This window comes from Lethenteron reissneri, chromosome 33 (genome assembly GCF_015708825.2).
Source record: "Lethenteron reissneri isolate LAM-NWPU_2019-01 chromosome 33, ASM1570882v1, whole genome shotgun sequence".
Classification (NCBI taxonomy): Eukaryota; Metazoa; Chordata; class Hyperoartia; order Petromyzontiformes; family Petromyzontidae; genus Lethenteron; species Lethenteron reissneri.
Genome location: NC_083811.1, coordinates 15,187,616 through 15,211,053, shown reverse-complemented (window position 1 = coordinate 15,211,053; position 23,438 = coordinate 15,187,616). Strand labels below are relative to the sequence as shown.

General features: G+C 50.1%; 2 protein-coding genes across 2 annotated transcripts in view; both read right to left on the bottom strand.

The window, feature by feature from the left end:
* The window catches only part of LOC133350383 (procollagen-lysine,2-oxoglutarate 5-dioxygenase 1-like), a 37,294-nt gene extending 26,561 nt beyond the window's left edge, over positions 1–10,733 (bottom strand). Inside the window, exons 1-2 of the mRNA XM_061564708.1 lie at positions 10,529–10,733; positions 804–895 (exon numbers count right to left, since the gene is read on the bottom strand). Of these exons, the coding sequence (XP_061420692.1) occupies positions 804–895; positions 10,529–10,658 (222 nt within the window). The 5' untranslated portion in view covers positions 10,659–10,733. The remainder of the gene's footprint in view (positions 1–803; positions 896–10,528) is intronic.
* A 5,414-nt stretch (positions 10,734–16,147) lies between these two features.
* Positions 16,148–23,438, bottom strand: part of LOC133350416 (very-long-chain 3-oxoacyl-CoA reductase-like) — a 31,886-nt gene continuing 24,595 nt past the window's right edge. Inside the window, exons 9-11 of the mRNA XM_061564751.1 lie at positions 18,757–18,822; positions 17,800–17,949; positions 16,148–17,267 (exon numbers count right to left, since the gene is read on the bottom strand). Of these exons, the coding sequence (XP_061420735.1) occupies positions 17,169–17,267; positions 17,800–17,949; positions 18,757–18,822 (315 nt within the window). The 3' untranslated portion in view covers positions 16,148–17,168. The remainder of the gene's footprint in view (positions 17,268–17,799; positions 17,950–18,756; positions 18,823–23,438) is intronic.

The window sequence follows — 23,438 nt, the reverse complement described above, 5'->3', positions numbered from 1 at the left end:
CCACCGCCCTGTTCTTGGCGTTGATCATTTTGAGTTTAAGTGTTTGAACTTTAAAATGTTTAAGCCCGTACATTGCGCGTTTTTTGACGTCGAGTAAAATCCGGATGATTTTGGACTGTGTGACGACGTTTGTACGTATGGATATGTGTATATATGTCGAAAAATAAAGACAAAGATCCCCTGTATAGTCTTACCATACTGTTGGGGCAAGTGCTGTTAGCAAGCACCTATGAAAGCTGGCACAGCACATGAGGGGGTGGGGTGGCCAACATCCACTCCCGACCGCCTTTGTCTCCCCAGTAGCAATGCTTACACACCGCACCAGGTACTAATTTGAGGCGGAGTTCACCTACGGTAGACCCAGGACTGATCCGGATTGTACTCAACGTTCGAAACTTTGTCAAGAATGTACAACCCCCAGCACGTGGCTTTCAGTGCGTGCATGCGCAGCGGGTGGACACGTATTCTGTAGCTGCGTGTGGCTCCGTGTAGGCCTTTCGCTCGTGTTTTCTCCGTCTCTCTTTAACTCAGTTCTTGTCTCTTGCTTGCTGGGTTGCAAGCCCATTTTACTAACCGTTACACCACGGCAACTCCCTTAAGTTTGTCAGTGTTGTTTGATATTCTAGACATTGCTATACGCGGGACAAACCGGTCACCGGATATTTTCTGGGTTTTTTTCATGCGGTTACTGGACCAGTTGGGAAGGCTCATACTTCCTCGCATCACCCATCACACAAAATATTTCCCTTGCTTTTTTACAAAATTGCCTTGTGCGCTCTCGTCAGAGCAAGCGACACGCATACCTTGACGGTGTAGTTGAAGTAGTTTGCATTTAGCATAAATCTGTTAAATCCATCAGTAGCTTTTGTGGCCACAGTTACAACCACGAGATTATCTGGTGGGGAAAAAAAACACAAGCAAAGGAAAAATCAATGAAGTCCATTGACAGCTTGAAAAACCAATTGCGCTACTTTAAATTTGTTCTCATCTTGTTTTTATAAATAGTCATTTAAATATATGAAACAATAATTGCCAGATGCTATGTCCCCAGCAGTATAAATGGGTACACCACAGTTAGCTGATTGGCAGGTCGCATCTGGTCAGCATGGAATCGACCAGCGGTCAGCAACCAAAATAACAAGAAGAGACTTTTTTTTTTATTCCGTAAAAAAAACTATTTCAAGAGCCGCAATGTAATGCGAATACGAGAGGGTGGTCCTTAATAGATATAGTCCTTAAAGAGCCGCATTGCTACTCCAGAGCTGTGGTTTGCCAACCTCTGAAATAAACCAATAACTTCCATAAGAGTTTTTTTTGGGGTTAGATCGCGTAAATATATATAAATGTGTTGTTAAAACCCGCTACCACTTGACACAGCTAACTAGTAAGGGTTGTCACAAACAGAACCTATGCGACTTCACCGAAAGAACCAAAGAGTATAGAACATGTCAATTCGTCACTAGTACAGCACACCGGTGTGTTGGTGAGCCAAGCCACAACATTTACAATCTATACTTTTACAATCTATGATTCATAATATAAGTACATGTACTTGTTGTACTTGTGGCTTGGCTCTCCAACACACCGGTGTGCTGTACTAGTGACGAATTGACATGTTCTGTTTGCGTAACAACCCTTAGTAGTTGGCTGTGTCAGGTGGTGGCGGGTTTTAACGACAAATTTATATATTTATGCGATCTAACCCAAAAAACTCTATTATGGATGATATTGGTCGCGAAAGCCTACATGTTAAACTAACCAATAACTTATTTGGGCTCCCTCTAGTGAAGTCTTCCACCAGCACTAGCACGAGCAGGCAAATTCAGGGCTGCCCCTTTTGGCTCCCAAAGATCAAATCACACGGAAAACACCGATATCATCCGATCACAGAGCACTCAGCAGGTTTGTGCCTGACGAGCGCTTGTGTTCTATCACTATCCGATTAGCGGGGTCGGCTACGTACGGTGCGACAAGAAGTTCAACATACACTACTGAACACACATACGAGCCACGTGGCCGGGGCCGGTGAGCTGTGCACGCTCCATCGTAAGTCGGCCGCGCGTTGTGCCGTTTAAGCCCCTGATAAAAACGAGCTCCGTGAAGCTCTTTACTCCGCAGCCTCCGTCACGGAGGCCGTTGCCGTGTCAGGAACTAAAAACCATGCGGCCATGCGTGTGGGCCACCCTGACTGCATCTACGTTAACGGTAATGCATGCCACGACCTACGGGGGGGGGGGGGGGGGAGAAGCCTGGCGTGCCTCATCTCATTAGGCCAACTTTTTTTGTTTCCATATTCGAGTGCACGTGTAATCTGTCACGTAAGCACTTGGTTTGGTTGACCCCTCTGTCCACACTCTTATGTTGCGTCTGTAAATCAAGGATTGCTTTTAAAGAACAAAGAATGCCCTCAGATTTTGGGCTGGATGCCTTGAGTGAGTTATGCAGGCATTGCTGAAATATTTGGGTCAAGACAGTGTAAAAAAGAAAAACTTTTAACAAATTCTGGTTAAACAGATACTAATGAGACTTGAGACAGCACTGATGCCCTTGGATTTTTTTCTACCTCATCAGTGTACTACAATGGACAAACTAAGCAATATATTAACAGCAGAAACCTCAACAGTACCTTGGCACTATATAGAGAGGAATAGAGGGAACATTCAAGAAAAGTGTCAGGTTTGTGGGTTTATATTACGCTTCAGTATAGGTGTGGTTATATATCGACTGTAGGAACGTGACGATAAACCACATTTTAAGCGAGGAATGTGACGAATTGGCATCCAGATTTAAATTCAGATTCGGCATTTGCTTAGGATTTGCCGACCTCTTCATCTGTACACTCAATCAGAGGCCACGTTTTGCACGGGCGTGTACCTGCTGGCGGAGCGGCGCGCACGTGGGTGCCACGTGGCAGCACCGCCGGGCCAAATTGTGTCGTCCCTATGGGATATATATGGGCTGTGGATCAAAACCCTGTGCGCAGAGAGGGCTCGGGAATGCACCCCAGGTGGAGAGCAGGTTGCAGTGCTTTCTGAAAACTGCACTTAAATATCAAAAGCAACTCTGCCGAGTGATCAGCCATTGGTACTCTGCCGAGTTGCTTTAGGATCGCAAACGGACACTGACAAGAGAAACAATAAAACATAATCACATAAAATTCGTGATCTGATCCCATCTGTGAAGGACAAGATTCCTGACATGCAATATCCCGGCATCTATAAACTAAGCTGTATCTGCGGCAGCAGTTACATTGGGGAAACTAAGCGACATGTCTCGGACCGTGTTCGTGAGCATAAGGCAGATTTGAAACACAGGAGGACCAATACTTCTGCAGTGTCTGATCATTAATTTAATGCGGCTGGCTCACGAAATTGATTTCTTGAAGACGATGGTACTTTGCAAGCCTACTGTTTTTCAACAAAGATTTATTCATGAAGCCATCTATATATACAGACACAGACACAATTTCAACCGAGGATGGTTATAAACTCAGCAATCATTGGAAAGATGTCATCAACCACCTTGGGTCGAGACTTGATTTGTGTTTTCTTGTCAACCTCCACCGTCAGCAGTGTGGGTGTGTGGAGCAAGGTGCAATTATTGCCTGGCGGCTCTTTGATTGGTAGAGACCCACTGCCGGTTAGTTGTTTTCTCCTACATTAACATTAGCTGTCCTGCCCATGCTGCTGACACACTTAGGCTACGCCCATCTCTAAACATTTATAAACTGTTTGCCTTTAGAGGCTAACCCCCCTTTTCCTGATGACGACTGCTTGTGTCGCGATCGAAACGTCGTGGGTTTTTTAATTTACATCATTTTTTATGATTTTTTTTCTATCTACGTGACTTTACCGAAAGACATTTTTTTTTTTACTTTGAAACCCCCCACACCTCCTACGCATTCCACAAGTAGTGACTAATCCCATATCTGCATTTCGCATAAATATGCTAAATTCCTCTTGATATGCAAATTCCTTTGTCAAGGCGCCCTTCCCCCTCCAACCCAGCTTAAATATACGCTGCCAAGCTTGGTGGTGCTCATTCAGACGCTGTCTTTCCGACAGACCTGTTCTTCACCTGAGGACGGCTGCTTGCGTTGTCGCCGAAACGTCGTGAGAATTGTATTTTATTGTTTTATTTTTATTATTTTATTATTTCCCTTCTACGTGACTTTACCGAAAGAACCAAGAAGAAGATTTACCGAAAGAACCAAAGAATAAGAGAAAAAGGATTAGCGAATACGACAGAGCTCCAAAAGATCCACGATCAAATCAGGTGCAAATTCCTGCAATGGATGACTGTTGCAACGCATTGCATTCATGCAAATATAATGTGTGTGGATAATGGGGACTATTACTAAATTAATAACTCACGGATTTTCGTAAATCATTGTTATTCTTGGAAATCTTTATTACAAGTCACTTGCTTAAACAGAACAAATATGTGCTATAGTTAATCCGAAATCCACATGATCACCCCTACAGTAGAGTGGTTGCATATCTTTACAACAGTGGGCGGAGTTTGATTGATGTTGATTGGCTGTGGGTCTGCTGCTGTCCACTTTGTGGGCCGAGTCTTGTGGACTTTTGTCATAAAACAAGATCAACACATTTTTTCCTACAAATGTTAGTTTTGTTCATTAACAAACTAAATTTTCTTAACTTAAACATAATTTAAACCTATATTAATGTTTTTTGGCATAGAAATGCAAGGAAAATGTGTATATTTTTGGATTATCCGCGATTCTGAATTATCCTGCGGCCGTCCTCCCTACCAGGGTAATCGAGAGTCTGCTGTACTGTTTTAAGGTAAGGCCCACTGAGCTCTAGTTATTTTTCAGAATCGCCCGGGCCACAAATGATAGCTCTACTAAGTAACTTATCATGTGGAAATGTATAGCAGCCGAATACTCTAAACACAGTGTGCCACAGATTATGGGATCCATGCCATGGTGTCCCTTTATCACTGCAAAATTATTAGCATTCTGCTGTATATGCAAATCAGATGCGTCACATTGACTGTTACGAAAATTCAGTGGCCTTGGCCAGGATAGTAGCAGCTTAAATGGGGGGGGGGGAGATGCCAGAAGTACGATAAGATCAGCTCGTGTGCAGCTGCTCAAAGGGATTGTCTAGATACCTTGATTTAGACAGCCTCGGGAGGGCTTTATCCAACAGTGGATAGATGATAAATTGAGTTATAAATTGTTTCTACGGTGCGAGCAATACAAAGTCACCCTGGTGTGAGAGTGGTTCGTGCAACACTAGGATTTCAGCATCCTGGGTTACATTGCTATCCGTGAACAGAAATGGCACACTGCATTCGAGCCAATTCTAGGGTAGTATTCTTAGCACATAGATAAAGGAACACAACACACTTGTTTTCTTTTGGTGCTTTATACTTGGGTCAGATTCAATATCGAATTTGAAAACTGAACGGAAGTTGAATTCGACTTGGCTTTGATGGATTTCCCTCATTCCTACTTTAAACATATATTATCGCAGCATCATGAAATTACAGTGATAAATGTGTCCCCTAAGTGTTAACATTGTTACTGATTATCTTTATGAAATATATAAAACCAAAGTGGCACCAACAAGAGCCTCTAGAACTCTACACAGCTCTTGGCTTGGAATTAAACACGCAAACAGATTGTGGGTAAGCTGTACACACAATACACATGCAATTAATAATATAATCCGACCTGTTGGCCCAGTGGTGGAGTTACTGACCCACCAGGTTGAGTTCAAATCCTGGTTTAGGGGTTGACTCAGCCCATCATCCCTACAGGGTCACGAAAATAGGCACGCTTTGTGGGCAAGTCCTATGGATAGACACGCCCCTGTCATAGGAATGCGGAAATCCACTGCCGGCTCTGCACGGCTGTCAACAGGCGATGAGCACCAATGCCTCAGTATCTCATTGTGTGCGAAATTACTTTCGAATGATTAACGGCACGCAATTCCAGGAGAGGCGCCGAGTGGCAGGCACGACTGGGGGAACCAGGTAGAGCTCAGAGCCCGGGTGTGTTGGGACCTGCGCGTTGCCACGGGCCCTGCAGGCACGACCTCGCTGGCAGGTGGTGTCATCACGTCCCCAGCGGGAATGCTGCGCACATTCCTTCCTGCTGCCATCAATTCTCTGGGCTAAACGGGTGCGGCTATGTGGTTAGAATTAGAGGTTACGAGTTGGGCTAGCAAGTCGGGGTTTATGGGTAGGCGTAGTACTGTATGTAGGGCCGTCGTTAGGACATATTTATTTTAACACAGTTGTTGAGCACAGGCTAAAAGGCACCAACATTCAAGCAGTTAGCAACAAACAGCACTATCAAAGTTATACTGGACAAGTCTTAACACGTTTATGCAATTGAGCACTGTTATACAACGCTTGGGGAAAGAGACGATGATGGTAGAACATTTCAGAGTGGAACAGTGTGGGAAGATTTAGATAAATGAGGTGATCTTCAGTGTGGCGAGTGGGTGAGTTGCTGTGACCTGCAGTGTGGTGAGTGGGTGAGTTGCTGTGACCTGCAGTGTGGTGAGTGGCTGAGTTGTTGAGACCTGCAGTGTGGTGAGTGGTGAGTTGTTGAGACCTGTAGTGTGGTGAGTGGCTGAGGTGCTGTGACCTGCAGTGTGGTGAGTGGGTGAGTGGCTGAGACCTGCAGTGTGGTGAGTGGGTGAGTGGCTGAGACCTGCAGTGTGGTGAGTGGGTGAGTTGCTGTGACCTGCAGTGTGGTGAGTGGGTGAGTTGCTGTGACCTGCAGTGTGGTGAGTGCGTGAGTTGTTGTGACCTGCAGTGTGGTGAGTGCGTGAGTTGCTGTGACCTGCAGTGTGGTGAGTGGGTGAGTTGTTGTGACCTGCAGTGTGGTGAGTGGGTGAGTTGCTGTGACCTGCAGTGTGGTGAGTGGGTGAGTTGCTGTGACCTGCAGTGTGGTGAGTTGTTGTGACCTGCAGTGTGGTGAGTGGGTGAGTTGCTGTGACCTGCAGTGTGGTGAGTGGGTGAGTTGCTGTGACCTGCAGTGTGGTGAATGGGTCAGTTGTTGAGACCTGCAGTGTGGTGAGTGCGTGAGTTGTTGTGACCTTCAGTGTGGTGAGTGCGTGAGTTGCTGTGACCTGCAGTGTGGTGAGTGGGTGAGTTGCTGTGACCTGCAGTGTGGTGAGTGGCTGAGTTGCTGTGACCTGCAGTGTGGTGAGTGAGTTGATGTGACCTGCAGTGTGGTGAGTGAGTGAGTTGTTGTGACCTGCAGTGTGGTGAGTGGGTGAGTTGTTGTGACCTGCAGTGTGGTGAGTGGATGAGTTGCTGTGACCTGCAGTGTGGTGAGTGGCTGAGTTGTTGTGACCAGCAGTGTGGTGAGTGAGTTGATGTGACCTGCAGTGTGGTGAGTGAGTGAGTTGATGTGACCTGCAGTGTGGTGAGTGCGTGAGTTGCTGTGACCTGCAGTGTGGTGAGTGGCTGAGTTGTTGAGACCTGCAGTGTGGTGAGTGGCTGAGTTGTTGTGACCTGCAGTGTGGTGAGTGGTGAGTTGTTGAGACCTGCAGTGTGGTGAGTGGGTGAGTTGTTGTGACCTGCAGTGTGGTGAGTGGGTGAGTTATTGAGACCTGTAGTGTGGTGAGTGGCTGAGTTGCTGTGACCTGCAGTGTGGTGAGTGGGTGAGTTGCTGTGACCTGCAGTGTGGTGAGTGGGTGAGATGTTGTGACCTGCAGTGTGGTGGGTGGGTGAGTGAGTTGCTGTGACCTGCAGTGTGGTGAGTGGGTGAGTTGATGTGACCTGCAGTGTGGTGAGTGGGTGAGTTGTGACCTGCAGTGTGGTGAGTGGGTGAGTTGCTGTGACCTGCAGTGTGGTCAACACAGAGTGGATTAGACGAAACAGTGCCCTGAAGACAGTCTCCAATGGGGGCGGAGGAATCAATGAGTGAAGTTCAAAGTAACGGTATGAAAGTGGCGATAGAACGGCAGGTAAGGAGGCAATAATATCCGTGATATTTTTTTTATTCAAACAAAGGTTTTAAATTAGTAATCTGTGCTCGGCTGGCATCGATGTCATTGGACTCGGATGAACGGATGGATGGGGTTCAGCAGCAGTAACCGTGGGGATGCCGTGCCCTGCACCCAGCACCAGGCGCTTGCCACGTCACACGCACAGCACGGAGAGGCCGACACATCCACTCCTCTCCACTTCACTCACATCCACTCGCACTCACATCCACTCGCCCTCCACTCGCACTCACATCCACTCGCCCTCCACTCGCACTCCATCCACTCGCCCTCCACTCGCCCTCCACTCGCCCTCCACTCTACTCGCCTTCCACTCTACTCGCCCTCCACTCTACTCGCCCTCCACTCTACTCACACTCACATCCACTCACCCTCCACTCTACTCACCCTCCACTCTACTCACCCTCCACTCTACTCACCCTCCACTCACCCTCCACTCACCCTCCACTCTACTCACACTCACATCCACTCACCCTCCACTCTACTCGCCCTCCACTCTACTCACACTCACATCCACTCACCCTCCACTCTACTCACCCTCCACTCTACTCACCCTCCACTCACCCTCCACTCCACTCACCCTCCACTCCACTCACCCTCCACTCCACTCACCCTCCACTCCACTCACCCTCCACTCCACTCACCCTCCACTCTACTCACCCTCCACTCCACTCACCCTCCACTCTACTCACCCTCCACTCCACTCACCCTCCACTCCACTCACCCTCCACTCTACTCACCCTCCACTCATTCTGCCCTGGGAGAGGCCGACAGAACCACTCACACTTTGTTCTCACTCTCTACTCATCCTCACACTCGGACATCTCACCCTACTCACCAATCGCTCTCCTCACACTCTCACTCTCTGCCTTCCACTCGCTTTCTCATCGTCCAACTTGGCTTACACCAACACTCTCACAAAGACAAAGGGCCCCCGTGTAGCCTTAACAGACTGGAGGGGGCAAGTGCTGTTAGCGAGTCGCAGCACCAGTGAAGGACGGGCACCGTGACACACAAGGGGGGGGGGGTGGCAGCACCACGCCACCTTTGTCTCCCCCAGTGGCGATGTTACACACCGCACCAGGTACTCATTTGAGGCCGAGTTGACCTAGGGGAGGCCCAGGACCAGTTTAGATCATCGTCACCGGTGTTGGTGGCCGTGAGCGGGAATCGAACTCGGGTGGGCGGGTTCGTAGCGCAGCTCACCACTCACGTCACTCACCACTCACGTCACTCACCACTCACACCACTCACCACTCACGTCACTCACCACTCACGTCACTCACCACTCACACCACTCACGTCACTCACCACTCACACCACTCACATCACTCACGTCACTCACGTCACTCACCACTCACGTCACTCACACCACTCACGTCACTCACCACTCACGTCACTCACCACTCACGTCACTCACCACTCACACCACTCACCACTCACACCACTCACCACTCACGTCACTCACACTACTCACCACTCACGTCACTCGCCACTCACATCACTCACCACTCACACCACTCACCACTCACGTCACTCACACTACTCACCACTCACACCACTCACGTCACTCACCACTCACACCACTCACCACTCACGTCACTCACCACTCACGTCACTCACCACTCACACCACTCACGTCACTCACCACTCACACCACTCACATCACTCACGTCACTCACGTCACTCACCACTCACACCACTCACGTCACTCACCACTCACGTCACTCACCACTCACGTCACTCACCACTCACGTCACTCACCACTCACGTCACTCACCACTCACACCACTCACCACTCACGTCACTCACACTACTCACCACTCACGTCACTCGCCACTCACATCACTCACGTCACTCACGTCACTCACCACTCACACCACTCACGTCACTCACCACTCACATCACTCACCACTCACGTCACTCACCACTCACGTCACTCACCACTCACATCACTCACCACTCACATCACTCACCACTCACATCACTCACCACTCACACCACTCACGTCACTCACCACTCACATCACTCGCCACTCACATCACTCACGTCACTCACGTCACTCACCACTCACACCACTCACGTCACTCACCACTCACACCACTCACGTCACTCACCACTCACGTCACTCACCACTCACGTCACTCACCACTCACATCACTCACCACTCACAATCACTCACCACTCACATCACTCACACAACTCACCACTTACACCACTCACATCACTCACGTCACTCACCACTCACATCACTCACCACTCACATCACTCACCACTCACATCACTCACCACTCACATCAGTCACCACTCACTCACTCACATCACTCATCACTCATGTCACTCACCACTCATACCACTCACATCACTCGCCACTAGCTACACACACAACACCTCACCCTCACCACTCACCCGCTACTCACTGCCCACACGCACGCCTCTGCCCACCCTCACCCTGACCCGAGAAGGCAGAGCCAAGCAACCCGTGTCGCCGCGTCTCCCCTCAAGTCTCCGCGTCTCTCTCCCACCCCCGTCACCTGTCCACAGTCGCTGTGCCCCCGTGTCCCCGCGCTGCACGAAGAGGAGGAGGGTGAGGAGGAGGAGGGGGAGGCTCGCGGTGAGCAGCGAGGCCCAGGCGCGGCGCGGAGCGGAGGCCTCCATCATCATCACAGCAGCAGCAGCGGGAGCGGGAGAGGCGAACAAACCCGAGCCCCGTGCGACGCGCGGGCACCCACCACGCCCCTAGACCACAACCACCACCACCACCCCGCCCCCAGCACCAACACCCCGCCCCCAGCACCAACACCCCGCCCCCAGCACCAACACCCCGCCCCCAGCACCAACACCCCGCCCCCAGCACCAACACCCCGCCCCCAGCACCAACACCCCGCCCCCAGCACCACCACCCCGCCCCCACACACCACCCCGCCCCCCACCACACCCCGCCCCCAGCACCAACACCCCCCCCCAGCCCAACCCCGCCCCCAGCACCACAACACCCCCCCCCCAGCACCAACACCCCGCCCCCAGCACCACCACCCCTCCCCCAGCACCAACACCCCCCCCAGCACCACACCCCCCCCCAGCACCACCACCCCGCCCCCCAGCACCACCACCCGCCCCCATCACCACCACCCCCCCCCCAGCACCACCACCCCCCCCCAGCACCACCACCCCTCCCCCATCACCACCACCCCACCCCGCCCCCAGCACCACCACCCCGCCCCCAGCACCACCACCCCTCCCCCAGCACCAACACCCCTCCCCCAGCACCAACACCCCTCCCCCAGCACCAACACCCCGCCCCCAGCACCAACACCCCGCCCCCCGCACCACCACCCCCCCCCAGCACCAACACCCCCCCCAGCACCACCACCACCCCCCCCTCACCAACACCCCTCCCCCAGCACCAACATCCCCGCCCCCAGCCCAACACCCTCCCCAGCACCAACACCCCGCCCCCAGCACCAACACCCCTCCCCCAGCACCACACCCCGCCCCCAGCACCAACACCCCGCCCCCAGCACCAACACCACCCGCCCCCAGCACCAACACCCCCGCCCCCAGCACCAACAACCCCGCCCCAGCACCAACACCCCGCCCCCAGCACCAAAACCCCCCGCCCCAGCACCTAACACCCCGCCCCCAGCACCAACACCCCCGCCCCCATCACCAACACCCCTCCCCCCATCACCACCACCCCGCCCCCAGCACCAACACCCCTCCCCCATCACCAACACCCCGCCCCAGCACCACACACCCGCCCCCAGCACCAACACCCCGCCCCCAGCACCAACACCCTCCCCCAGCACCACCACCCCGCCCCACATCACCACCACCCCGCCCCCATCACCACACCCCGCCCCCAGCACCAACACCCCGCCCCCAGCACCACACCCCGCCCCCATCACCAACACCCCGCCCCAGCACCAACACCCCGCCCCCAGCACCAACACCCCGCTCCCCAGCACCAACACCCCGCCCCCAGCACCAACACCCCCCCCATCACCACCACCACCCCCCCCCAGCACCACCACCCCGCCCCCAGCACCACCACCCCGCCCCCAGCACCAACACCCCCCCCCACCAACACCCCCCCCCAGCACCACCACCCCCCCCAGCACCACCACCCCGCCCCCAGCACCACACCCCCCCCCACCCAACACCCCGCCCCCAGCACCAACACCCCCCCCCACCAACACCCCGCCCCCACCAACACACCCCCCCCCACCACCACCCCCCCCCATCACCAACACCCCCCCCCACACACCACCCCCCCCCCATCACCAACACCCCCCCCCACACCAACACCCCTCCCCCATCACCACCACCCCCCCCAGCACCACCACCCCTCCCAGCACCACACCCCCCCCAGCACCAACACCCCCCCCATCACCAACACCCCTCCCCCATCACCAACACCCCGCCCCCAGCACCACCACCCCGCCCCCATCACCACACCCCGCCCCCCCCCATCCCACACCGCCACCAGCACCAACCCCGCCCCCAGCACCAACACCCCGCCCCAGCACCAACACCCCGCCCCCTAGCACCAACACCCCGCCCCTAGCAACCACCACCCCGCCCCTAGCACCAACACCCCGCCCCCAGCACACCACCCCGCCCCCAGCCACCAACACCCCGCCCCCAGCACCAACACCCCGCCCCCAGCACCAACACCCCGCCCCCAGCACCAACACCCCGCCCCCAGCACACCACCCCGCCCCCCAGCACCACCACCCCGCCCCCCAGCACCACCACCCCGCCCCCAGCACCACCACCCGGCCCCCAGCACCAACCCCCCGCCCCCACCCCCAAACCCCGGCCCCCACCACCACACCCCGCCCCCAGCCACCACCACCCCGCCCCCAGCACCACCACCCCGCCCCCAGCACACCAACCCCCGCCCCCTAGCACCACCACCCCGCCCCTAGACCACAACCACACCACCACCCCGCCCCCAGCACCACCACCCCGCCCCTAGACCACAACCACCACCACCACCAGCACGCCCAGCACCACCACCACGCCCCCAGCACCACCACCCCGCCCCCAGCACCACCAGCACGCCCCCAGCACCACCACCACGCCCCCAGCACCACCACCACGCCCCCAGCACCACCACCACGCCCCCAGCACCACCACCACGCCCCTACACCACAACTCTCCACCTCCAGCCCCGCACTCTCCTCGCCCCGTCACACTCCCCCTCCTCCACCACCACCGCACTCCCCTCCGACTCTAGCTCCACGCCCCTCTTCCAGCATCCTCCATCCCGCCCACACGCCACACTTTCACGACGCCCCTCCAAAGACAAAGATCCCCCGTTTCGTCTGTGACAACAGACTGCTGGGGAAAGTGCTATTAGCGAGTAGCACCGATGAAGGCCGACACAGCACACAAGGGGGAGGGTGGACAGTACCACGCCTGGCCGCCTTAGTCTCCCTCGTGGCTGAGTCGACCTAGGGGTGGCCCAGAACTGTTTCCGATAATCTCTGGTGTTAGCCGTGATCCGGAGTCGAACTCGGATCACCCCGGTTTGGTGCACAGCGCGCTGGCCGCTGCTCTCCAGCTCCACATTTTCTTGCTCGAGCACCAACAGCTGCCGACTTGGCGGTAACGTCCCCATGCAGCTTGTGCCAGGCTAGGTGCACCTTAAGGCCACAGCTCAAGTGTGGAAGGCTCGCTGCTGACAGGTCACGGGACAGGCCCATATGCCATGGGTTCACTGAGATGATTGGCAGATGCACGACCAAGTGCTCTCGACTCGACATGACCCAGCCAACGTCGCTTCTGCCGGAGAAAGTCGACCAGGGGTCGGCAACCTGCGGCTCCAGAGCCGCATTTGGCTACACCCCCCCCCCCCCCCCCCCCCATAAGGGCAGTCGTTTTTGGAAGAAAAATAATAATACATCTTAAGACAAATTAACGTGATGATGATTCAATATGACAGGGAATGGTCACTATGGAATGTCTTGGAGACAACAAAATGTAGAAAATATTGTTCAAGAATAACTTTATTCCATCACCTATTTTGTTTAAGTCAGAGTTTGTCATCTGTGGTGCGTGTCTGACGAGGCACACACAGAGGTTGGAGGCATCACAATTTATTACCATTAAACGGAGTCACAAATTACAACATACTCTGGTTATTCTAGACCCCAACAAGAGAGAGGGGGTCCCTACCCCACTGAGTCCCTACTACCGTCGGTCTCCCGCTTCCCCCGACGTGACCACACCACCGCAAGTTCTCGCACTCGACTGCCCGATGGCTCCGCTTCTTCCTTAACCCTTCCTCGAGCGTGGCCCCGCTCCACCTCTTGCCACGCCCCTTCCTCTGACTCTCCCGACGGAACCCGAGGCAGCGTGACAGGGCCCCTCGGGCCCCCATCGACAGGTAAGTGAAAGGTAAGTGCGCCTCCCCACAGCAGTCATGCAGTATCGGGCTTTTACGCCGCAGAGACGCTATTGACGTCTCTACATACCTGCAGTGACATAGGACGTCACTACTGTGTCGGCCCGTACGAGGGCTGGGGGCCCCAAGGGGGTGCCTGGGGGGGGGGGGGTCACGTGGTGGAGGGACCCAGACCTTCCCGTGAGCTGGGGGAAGGGAGGCGTGGCCTGGGCGGAGCCGGCCACGCCGGAGCGGATATAAGCGGGGTGTGGATGCAGAGCGGGGCTGTTGAACTCCGAAGTGAAGACATCATCGGTCCTCAAGTCCCGGGTCGTCGTCCTGGACCAGGCAGCCCGTTGCCTGCCTGGTCCACTCTGTGTCGTGTTCCAGAGTGTTAGTGAGTTGAGGAAGGTGGTCACCACCTTATGTACAGTGTTATATTACTTACCGTTTAATAAAGTGTTGCCTCCAAGCTGTGTGTGAACCTAATTGGAACCCACTACATACCTACTGTGTATTTGAACAAGTAGCTCCGCGTGTGATGCAGCTCTCGGACTATTTTGGTCAAGGACAAAAAAAGGGACTTCTTTGAAAGGTTGCCGACCCCTGCTGTACACTTTCAAAGATGTCCAGTCGTGAGCTCCTCACACAATCCATTGCACCAACCCCCATTCCCCTGCAGCAGTGCCACGTCTCGCATGGCGGGAGACGGCTACTGTCGGTCATTATCCCTCCTGAGTCGCGTTCACTGTCAACGGGGAAAACAGTGGCACGGGTATCAGCCGTGCTTCACGATTGAGATGTGGGTCAGGCCACCGAATGATCCCGACAGGTTTGTCGCGGGACCCTCCACCACCTGACACGGCCAAACAAAAAAAAAGTCGCGTGCACAAGTGTGTAATGTTTCAGTTGAACAATTCTCACAACATAATTGGGCACTTTCACTTTGCGACTGCGCCAGTCATCTTCAGGACAAGATCCAGGAAGTAAAGATAAACACCAGGATCATTACGAGGCTTGCAACCCAAACAAATCTAATATGAATCAGAGTACAGTATTGGCTGCGAAAACCGTGCATGTTAATGTAGCCATGCAGACCCCTTGACCTCGATGCAAAATGGCATGACAAGTGGCCCGCTATTAGGAATGTCGAGACAGCTCAATGTAAAATAATGATCAGAGGACCCCCATTGACTAAATACATCTTTATTCATAAGAAATATAATTGAAAATCACCAAAGCAGAAAACATGACTCCATTAAGCTATTTTAAATTGTAAAATGTGTTTTTTCTATTCATGTATTTCTGCCTCAAACATTCAAAGCTCCCCCCCCCCCCCCGTCAGTGGCAGCTGTCTATGTGCGGCACAAGATGACTGAACGGCCTGCAAGTGGGCATTCTGTCAGTAGGAGGCGATGAGTGCTGCTCTGTGTAATCCCCCCCGCGGAGTAGTTCGCTGGTAACGTTTCGAATTTAGTAAATGTGGACAATGACGCAGAGCCACACAATGACCTACTCAATGCGAATGACGTCACGGGATCTTTAACGTCCACTGTAAAGATGGTGCGTAGTGTCATGGGGTTAACACGCTGTAGCATTAACCAGGGCGGCCTGCCGGATTCAAACCGTGAACCTCAGCAACAAGCGACGAATGTGCTTCCACTAGGCCGCGTCACCACCCCCCCCCCCCCCCCCTAATTATTACTTAAGGGACGCGCAGGCAGCCGCGTGCAATCTGCTGTCACGTGGCTTTCTGACGAGATGTCCCTCTTCACAGCACCCTGGAACCGCCACCCACAGGTTGCAAAGTCAATCAATGTGCAGACTGCGACTTGGATACCGTGCAGGAGAAATTACGAATACGAGTCGCACGTGGAGTTTATCACGGGTAGTTTGTGTGTGCAGCCAGTGTTGCTATAATGCAGCATCTGCCACTCTCTAATGGTATTTGGAATTAGACCAAAACTGTCTCCTGGCAATAACTAGCACAGAGGTGCCCCGTTCCAAAAGTGCACAGCTACATTTTAAGAATGGTATTTTCTTTACAGCTAGGAGAGTGGACATTGAGGGATGTTCCACAGTGAAAGATGAGGCTTGGGCAGGACACGTGATGGCTGGAAGGGATGATGGTGTTGATGATGGCCAGCAGGTGAGACTAATGACCGAGTGGTGGCCAAAGGAAGGGAAACACGCCTGAGGAGAATGTTACCACAGTTTGAGCAATGTGTTCCAGCAACTCATGCGTGCCAATAGCTGTGTAGAGTTGCCATGAGTGGACTTTGGGGAGAGGGGGGTGCACGGGGAACCGGTGGGGGGGGGGATCTCCATACTTAAACGGTTGAAAATCAATTAATTGCATCTTTAATGAAAGAGTGTTATTATTTCACAGCGAGTACGTAATGGGTTATCTGCCACTGCAGGGTACGCTGTATGTATGTACACACCACAGAGACCTAACACGTGTGTGCCAAGCGTCGGTGAATTGTGCTGTGTGTGAGGTCAATGTGTCCACTGCAGTTTCCTGCCACGAAAAATAAGTCAAAACAACCAACTGAATAAAGTATGCCCATCATATACTCTAGACACAGTGAAATTTTCCTGGGCAAAGACTATTAAACATATCCAGCTTGTATTACGTATGCACAATACACATCAAATGTAACGGTGTTATGTGTTGAAGTTTATATATTGTGCAGTATGTGATTCAATAAGCTAGACTTATAAGCATACACAGAACGCCTCATGAATATTTATTCGTGGTAAGTTGACAAATTTATCCAAAATCATAATTTGTGTTTATGTAGCCTCATGATGGACACTGCTTTGCGTAGGGCATATTTACTCGACAGTATCCAAGCAGGAATCCAACTTATCAGCCATCCCTGCAAAGGCAAAAAATAACATCATGTTAGTATGCACAACAGCAGCAACTGCCAATCAGCTGAGCAGGGAACCTGACAGATATATGCACTCTCTCCTGCCTCATGTGATGGTATATTCCCTTGCCCCATCTACAGGGGACATTACAAGCCACTGGCACGAGCTCGGGCTATTCAGTTCCACATTCTCCTGCACCACATCCTGTACCCCAACCCCCCCCCCCCCCATTCCAAAACAGCTCATTCCTACAAACATCCCCCGCGTCCTCACTTCGCCTCCTCTGGTCTAACAAAAATTATCAGGCTTGTTAGTGGCTGACATGCAGAACTGCATGACCCAGCTAATGCCAGCATTGATGCAGAGGAACTCGCACGTGATATTTGTGTCCAGATTATTGTAGCATCAATGAGGCCCCTTGAACAATCTAACCTGCTTTGTCCTTAAAGCCAGTGTCAATCGTGGCAACAGTTGCAATTTAATGTGGGTGTATATTTATTGTTATGTATTGATAAATATATATTCATTGAAACCCACCTGCAGGCCATGTGCTAAACAGCCATGTGTCCTCTCGGTTAGACCAACAGTTCTCAGTGCTTCCTGAACAAACTGGTCTGGCTTCCGTATGAAAAAGCCAGGCTGCCTCCATTGGGTCATTGCTGTTGATACCAAAAAAGGCAACACGCTCTGTGGGAAAACAAGCCATGAGAACACATTGTGTCTGGCATTTCGCACTCATTGGCAAAGCTACCATCATTTGGCATTCGATCTAATCTGCAAACCTGAATTTCTAACTTTTTGATAGTTCAATAAACACACCAGCTAATGGTAGCCAATCTGATAACTTGACCATTGACCGTGGGTTTCACAATCATCTGCTGTGTTTTCTTATCCTTATTAACCACTTATTCCACTCGCAATACCATCAACTCCTTTGAAAAGTCTAATATTCCCGTCACTCTTTAGAATTGCAGTAAAGTGTAGACGCTTTTTTTTGCGTACACATATGTTGTTTACAACATCCAGCTTCTGAGGAATTAAATCAAAGTGATTTCCTGCTTGAGTGAGAATTGAGGCATTGGTGCTCATCTCCCATTTACAGCACGCAGCTAGTGATGTAAATTCCACATTCATAGGTGGGGGGGGCGAGTCTATCCATAACACACTCTTGACTCCCCCCCCCCCCCCCCCCCCACAGAGCAGTACCAATTTTACGCAGCCTGAAGGATGATGGGCTGAGTCAACCCCCAACCAGGACTTGAACTCACAATTTTCCCACCGAGCCGGTCACTTGACCGCTGAGCCACTGGGCTGGTTTTCATGAATGTTCGGGATTAAATGTGAATTACCTTGCTTTTTTTGGAGGCAATGGCAGTACTTTACAAAGAGTTTGCACTCCATGTCTCATTGCACCAACCGTCCTTTGTGTTATTATGTTCACTGTGAGGTGTTTGAGAACGATCAACACAAGTCTCCGGCCATGGCCATGGTTACCTGCACAATGATCCCACGGTCCTTATATTCGGCATGCAATGCTCTTGAAAAATAATCTGTAAAAATCTAAAGGCAGAAAATGCAGGTGAACATGACAGTGCAAGTAAGCATTTTAATAGTATTGTTTGGCATTTCTATCCTTAAATTAACACCACCTTACAGGACAATCAGACGACCAGCCAACACAACCTATAACAATCCTGGGTTTTCAACCCTTGTTTCGTTAATATGGGCGAAATTTCACATCTGCACAAGAACCACTCGATAGTCTATATGTAGGTTATGAAAAATAAGAATAGGTTTTACCATTTTTGGAAATAAAACAGCTGTCAAGATGTTTAAACACCAAATAGATACATTTTGCAAGGAATCAAGTCTGCATTAACCACACGTACTTGTGGTAGACATCCAAGCATGCTCTAATGTATGCAGGATGTTTCAGTAATAAAGACCACGTTGGTCTTAGCGTTCAGATTAGCTGGAGCATATTGGGAGGTGGGGCAGTGGTTGTGAATGGAATATAAAAACACATCAAGCAGTCAGTCATTGAGTCATGTGCCCCCTTGCGTTCACGAATTTTTTATTGCACTCTTTTACCCACTCGTGCAATCTATTTTATTCACTAAGGGCCCACTGAGCTATGTAGCTCTTTTCAGAAGCGACCCGGCCAACAAATAATAGCTCAACCAAGTGGCTTAATGTGTGGACATTTCTAGCAGCCAAATTCTCTAAACGCATGTTTCTAAATGTGCAGGGAAATAGCGGAGGACCCGGAGAAAATTCCACGCGACCACGGGAAGAACATGCAAACTCCAAAGAAAGAGGCGTAAGGGTCCACGACCTCAATACCAGGTGAGGTAGTTAACACCTCGCCACCGTGGCGCCCCATTCAGCAGCACAGATCACAGCTGATGATTATGATGATTTTTACACCATGCCCCAACTGCCCGGCTAGCTCAGTTTGTATAGGTTTGCACCCAAAGTGTCGTATGTCTGCAATTTTTATTTAATTCACGAATATATTGCGTGAATGTCCCTTTAAATTAAATTCAAAGTCGACTATTGTGGCTCAGCACATGTTCTCAACCTGGACATTCGCAAATATAAGAAACTCTCGTGGTTTAAACCCATCTACCACATTACCGGTTACATTGGCTGTTCTGCCCTCTACAGACACAGAGGAGTCATTGCAAGAGGCGGTGCAGCTTCATCGCCAGATCGTGGCACACAAAACATTGCTAAAAAGACAAAATTACTTGCTTTGTAGCTACAAAGACATTATTAACTAACGCCGGTAAAATGAGTATGTAATATATTTGACCGTTTAGTTGAATACTGCAATAAAAAACCTGCCTCTCACAACCCAGGCTTCCCAAAATTTGCAAAGTTCAGCAAATAGAAACATAATCTAAAATGGATATTATCGCATAAAATAAGAAATATTTTTTACGTAAAATACTCTAGAATATGTAATGTAAGCAACTGAACTAGAACACTTTACAAAATCTTCATACTATATTTATATATTTTAAGTTTTGCTGGCTGGCTGGCATGCACACAATTATAGATTTGCTAGGCTACCAGACATTAAACAAAGACGGCCTTCAAGATAACGGCCTTCAAGACGGCGGCCTCGGTATTCAATAACGTATTGAGGATATGTTTTGATTCTCAAAAACGATGAAACACACTCATATCATCCCCATCATCCCTTGAAATCATCGATGCTAATAAAAGGAAGTCCACGAAGAGCAGCAAACAGGGGTAGTGTACGGCTGAAAATGTCCGCAAATAGCATTTAAAAGTGGTTAGCAAGCAATGTGCAATGCTGACTATAATACTCATCTTGACAATAAGTTGTCGTGCCTTTCGAGGCCACTGGCAGTTATTTTGACAGTTAAATGGCATCTACATATACAGTACAAAGAGTATTGCCATTATCCGGTCACGACATGCTAAGTTATGTTCTTAATACTATTTTTGATTCAACAATGTAGCCAATTTTAGTATTTCATTATTCGTCACGGACCCAATAATATCTTACCACGTAGTGTGTTGTAAACATGTATAATCATTCTGTTAACCCGAGAAATGTTCTACCGATGCGTTCTACCGATGCCAAAATTAGCCAATGGCCTCTTCAATTCTTTTGTGGTCCTTATAAGAGGCCACATATTTCATGATCCCATCCTAAGAGCTGAAGCTGTGGAGCATGTTGTTAACAACTGGGGGAGGATTCAGGAGTATATTGTTGGTTTTACGTGTGAGGAATATGATCATTATATGGGACCCTTCTGGTGTATATACGGTGGGCATATAGAAATTGGGGCATTCAGTGAGAAATTTGCTACAATAGAAGCCCGTGTCTAAAACAATACATTGCCAGTCCCCACAGATTTCGATTTAAAGATTTCGTGACTGCAGGGATTCATCTTATTGGTTCTTTCGGTAAAGTCACGTAGAAGGGAAGTAATAAAATAATAAAAATAAAACATAATAAAACAATTCTCACGACGCTTCGGCCACAACGCAAGTAGCCGTCCTCAGGTGAAAACCAGGTCTGTCGAGGCGACAGCGTCTGAATGAAACGGCACACGTGCTTGGAGCATGTATATAAGCTGGGTTGGAAAGGGGGAAAAAGGGGGCCTTGACAAAAGAATATGCATATCAATAGGAATTTAGCATATTTATGGTAGCAGTTACATTGGAGAAACCAAACGACATGTCTCGGACCGCATCCGTGAACATAAAGCAGACTTGAAACACGGTAGGACAAACACCTCAGCCGTGGCAGATCACTGTGATGGTCAGAACACTGAAATGGCAATCCAGAAGTTGTTCAATTTGACCTCCCGCAGCTGAAACAATGGTGCAAGTTTATTAAATCCTCAGTGCCTCTGTGCACCCAAGCAGTATAAACGGGAGCAGCAGTTAGACTCTCGGCAGGTCACGTGTGGTGGGGTAAAGTGTGGGTACTCTTTTACCTCTTCCAAGACTTTTGATACTTTCTCACGTAAGAATCGTACAGTAGTGATTCTTGCAGTGAAAAATGTAACCGTAGTTTGCTCTTATTTTTAAATCATTTAAATTAAGTTCACTTGCTTGCTTGCTTGCGTGATTGCGTGCTTGCTTGCTTGCTTACGACCGTGCAAGTCTTTCGGTCGTTTTCAGTGGGCTCACATGATATTGACTTCTCCAAGACAGAGGTTATCTGCAAGTCATCTGGCTACCATGAGAGATTCGTTCATGAGGCGATCCACCTATACAAACACAGAGACAATTTCAACCGAGAAGATGGATTCTGGCTTAGCAATCATTGGAAGGACGTAATAAACCATTTCAGATCTTAACTGATTGTGTTCACGTTTACGGTGACTTTCAGACCGCGTTCCACTCACCGGCATTGTATTCCCTGCAGGGAATGGATTCTTTGCTCCGCTGCAAGTTCCCTTGCACTACTCTCCCATTGACATATTTCGTTGCTTCCTCTAAGTATCTTTCACACGACGGTCAATGGTACAGTGTATAATAACAAATAGTATAACATTTATATGCTTAATACAATGTACAAAGTAATGTATAGTATCGTAATTGTATAGTGAATATACAGCAGTGTGATATACATTAGGGTGGGTAGAATAATACATAGTGTAATATTACAATGTATAAGGTGGTTTATAGCAATACAGTATATAATTTAATGTTGGGTTTCTCTATGGCAGTATATAGTACGGTGTAGACGCGTGTGATGTAAGAGAATAAAGCTTAGATGGAAGCATATTATATATTTTTTTACGATGTAGAATTGTAATGTATTACTTACTGTTAGTAACTCAGCTTATTGTAGAGTATATTTAGTATACTTATGATAATATGTAGTTTATACTTTAGTTGTTTACATGGTGGTTTTAGTTACTGCAGCTACATACTATTAACACGCCTTCCCTTTATTAATGCTACCCCTATCCCCTCCCTTTGATGCTGCTAATCCTGAATAATGCAAGGGCATAAGTAGTACTATTCACATACCTGCATTTCCCATATCCCCTTCCTTTGAAGCTGCTAATCCTGCATAATGCACGGGCATAAGTAGTACTAATCACATACCTGCATTTCCCATAAATATGCTAAATTCCTCTTGATATGCATATTCTTTTGTCAAGGGGCCCTTTTCCCCCCTTCCAACCCAGCTTATATACATGCTCCAAGCACGTGTGCTGTTTCATTCAGACGCTGTCGCCTCGACAGACCTGGTTTTCACCTGAGGACGGCTACTTGCGTTGTGGCCGAAACGTCGTGAGAATTGTTTTAGGTTTTATTTTTATTATTTTATTACTTCCCTTCTACGTGGCTTTACTGAAAGAACCAAGAAGATAAGTCCCCACAGACATAGGTCCTTTTGTAGAGTGGGACTAGAGATGCTGGACACTATGGTGTTTTATTACCACATGTAAGTTAACAGAAACATCATCCAGAGGCAGAAGGTCAGATAGCACAGACGGTACTGAAGGAAAGAGATGCAATACAGAAAATATGATATCAAGAGTCATAAAAAATCAAGTGCCGTAAGGCTTAAAAATAAATCAAGAGGCAGAAAAGGAAGACAGCGAGACGACATGATGAGAAAGCAAGAATGCCTGAAACTTTGGCAGCACAAACTAAACTTAAACTACGAAAAAAAA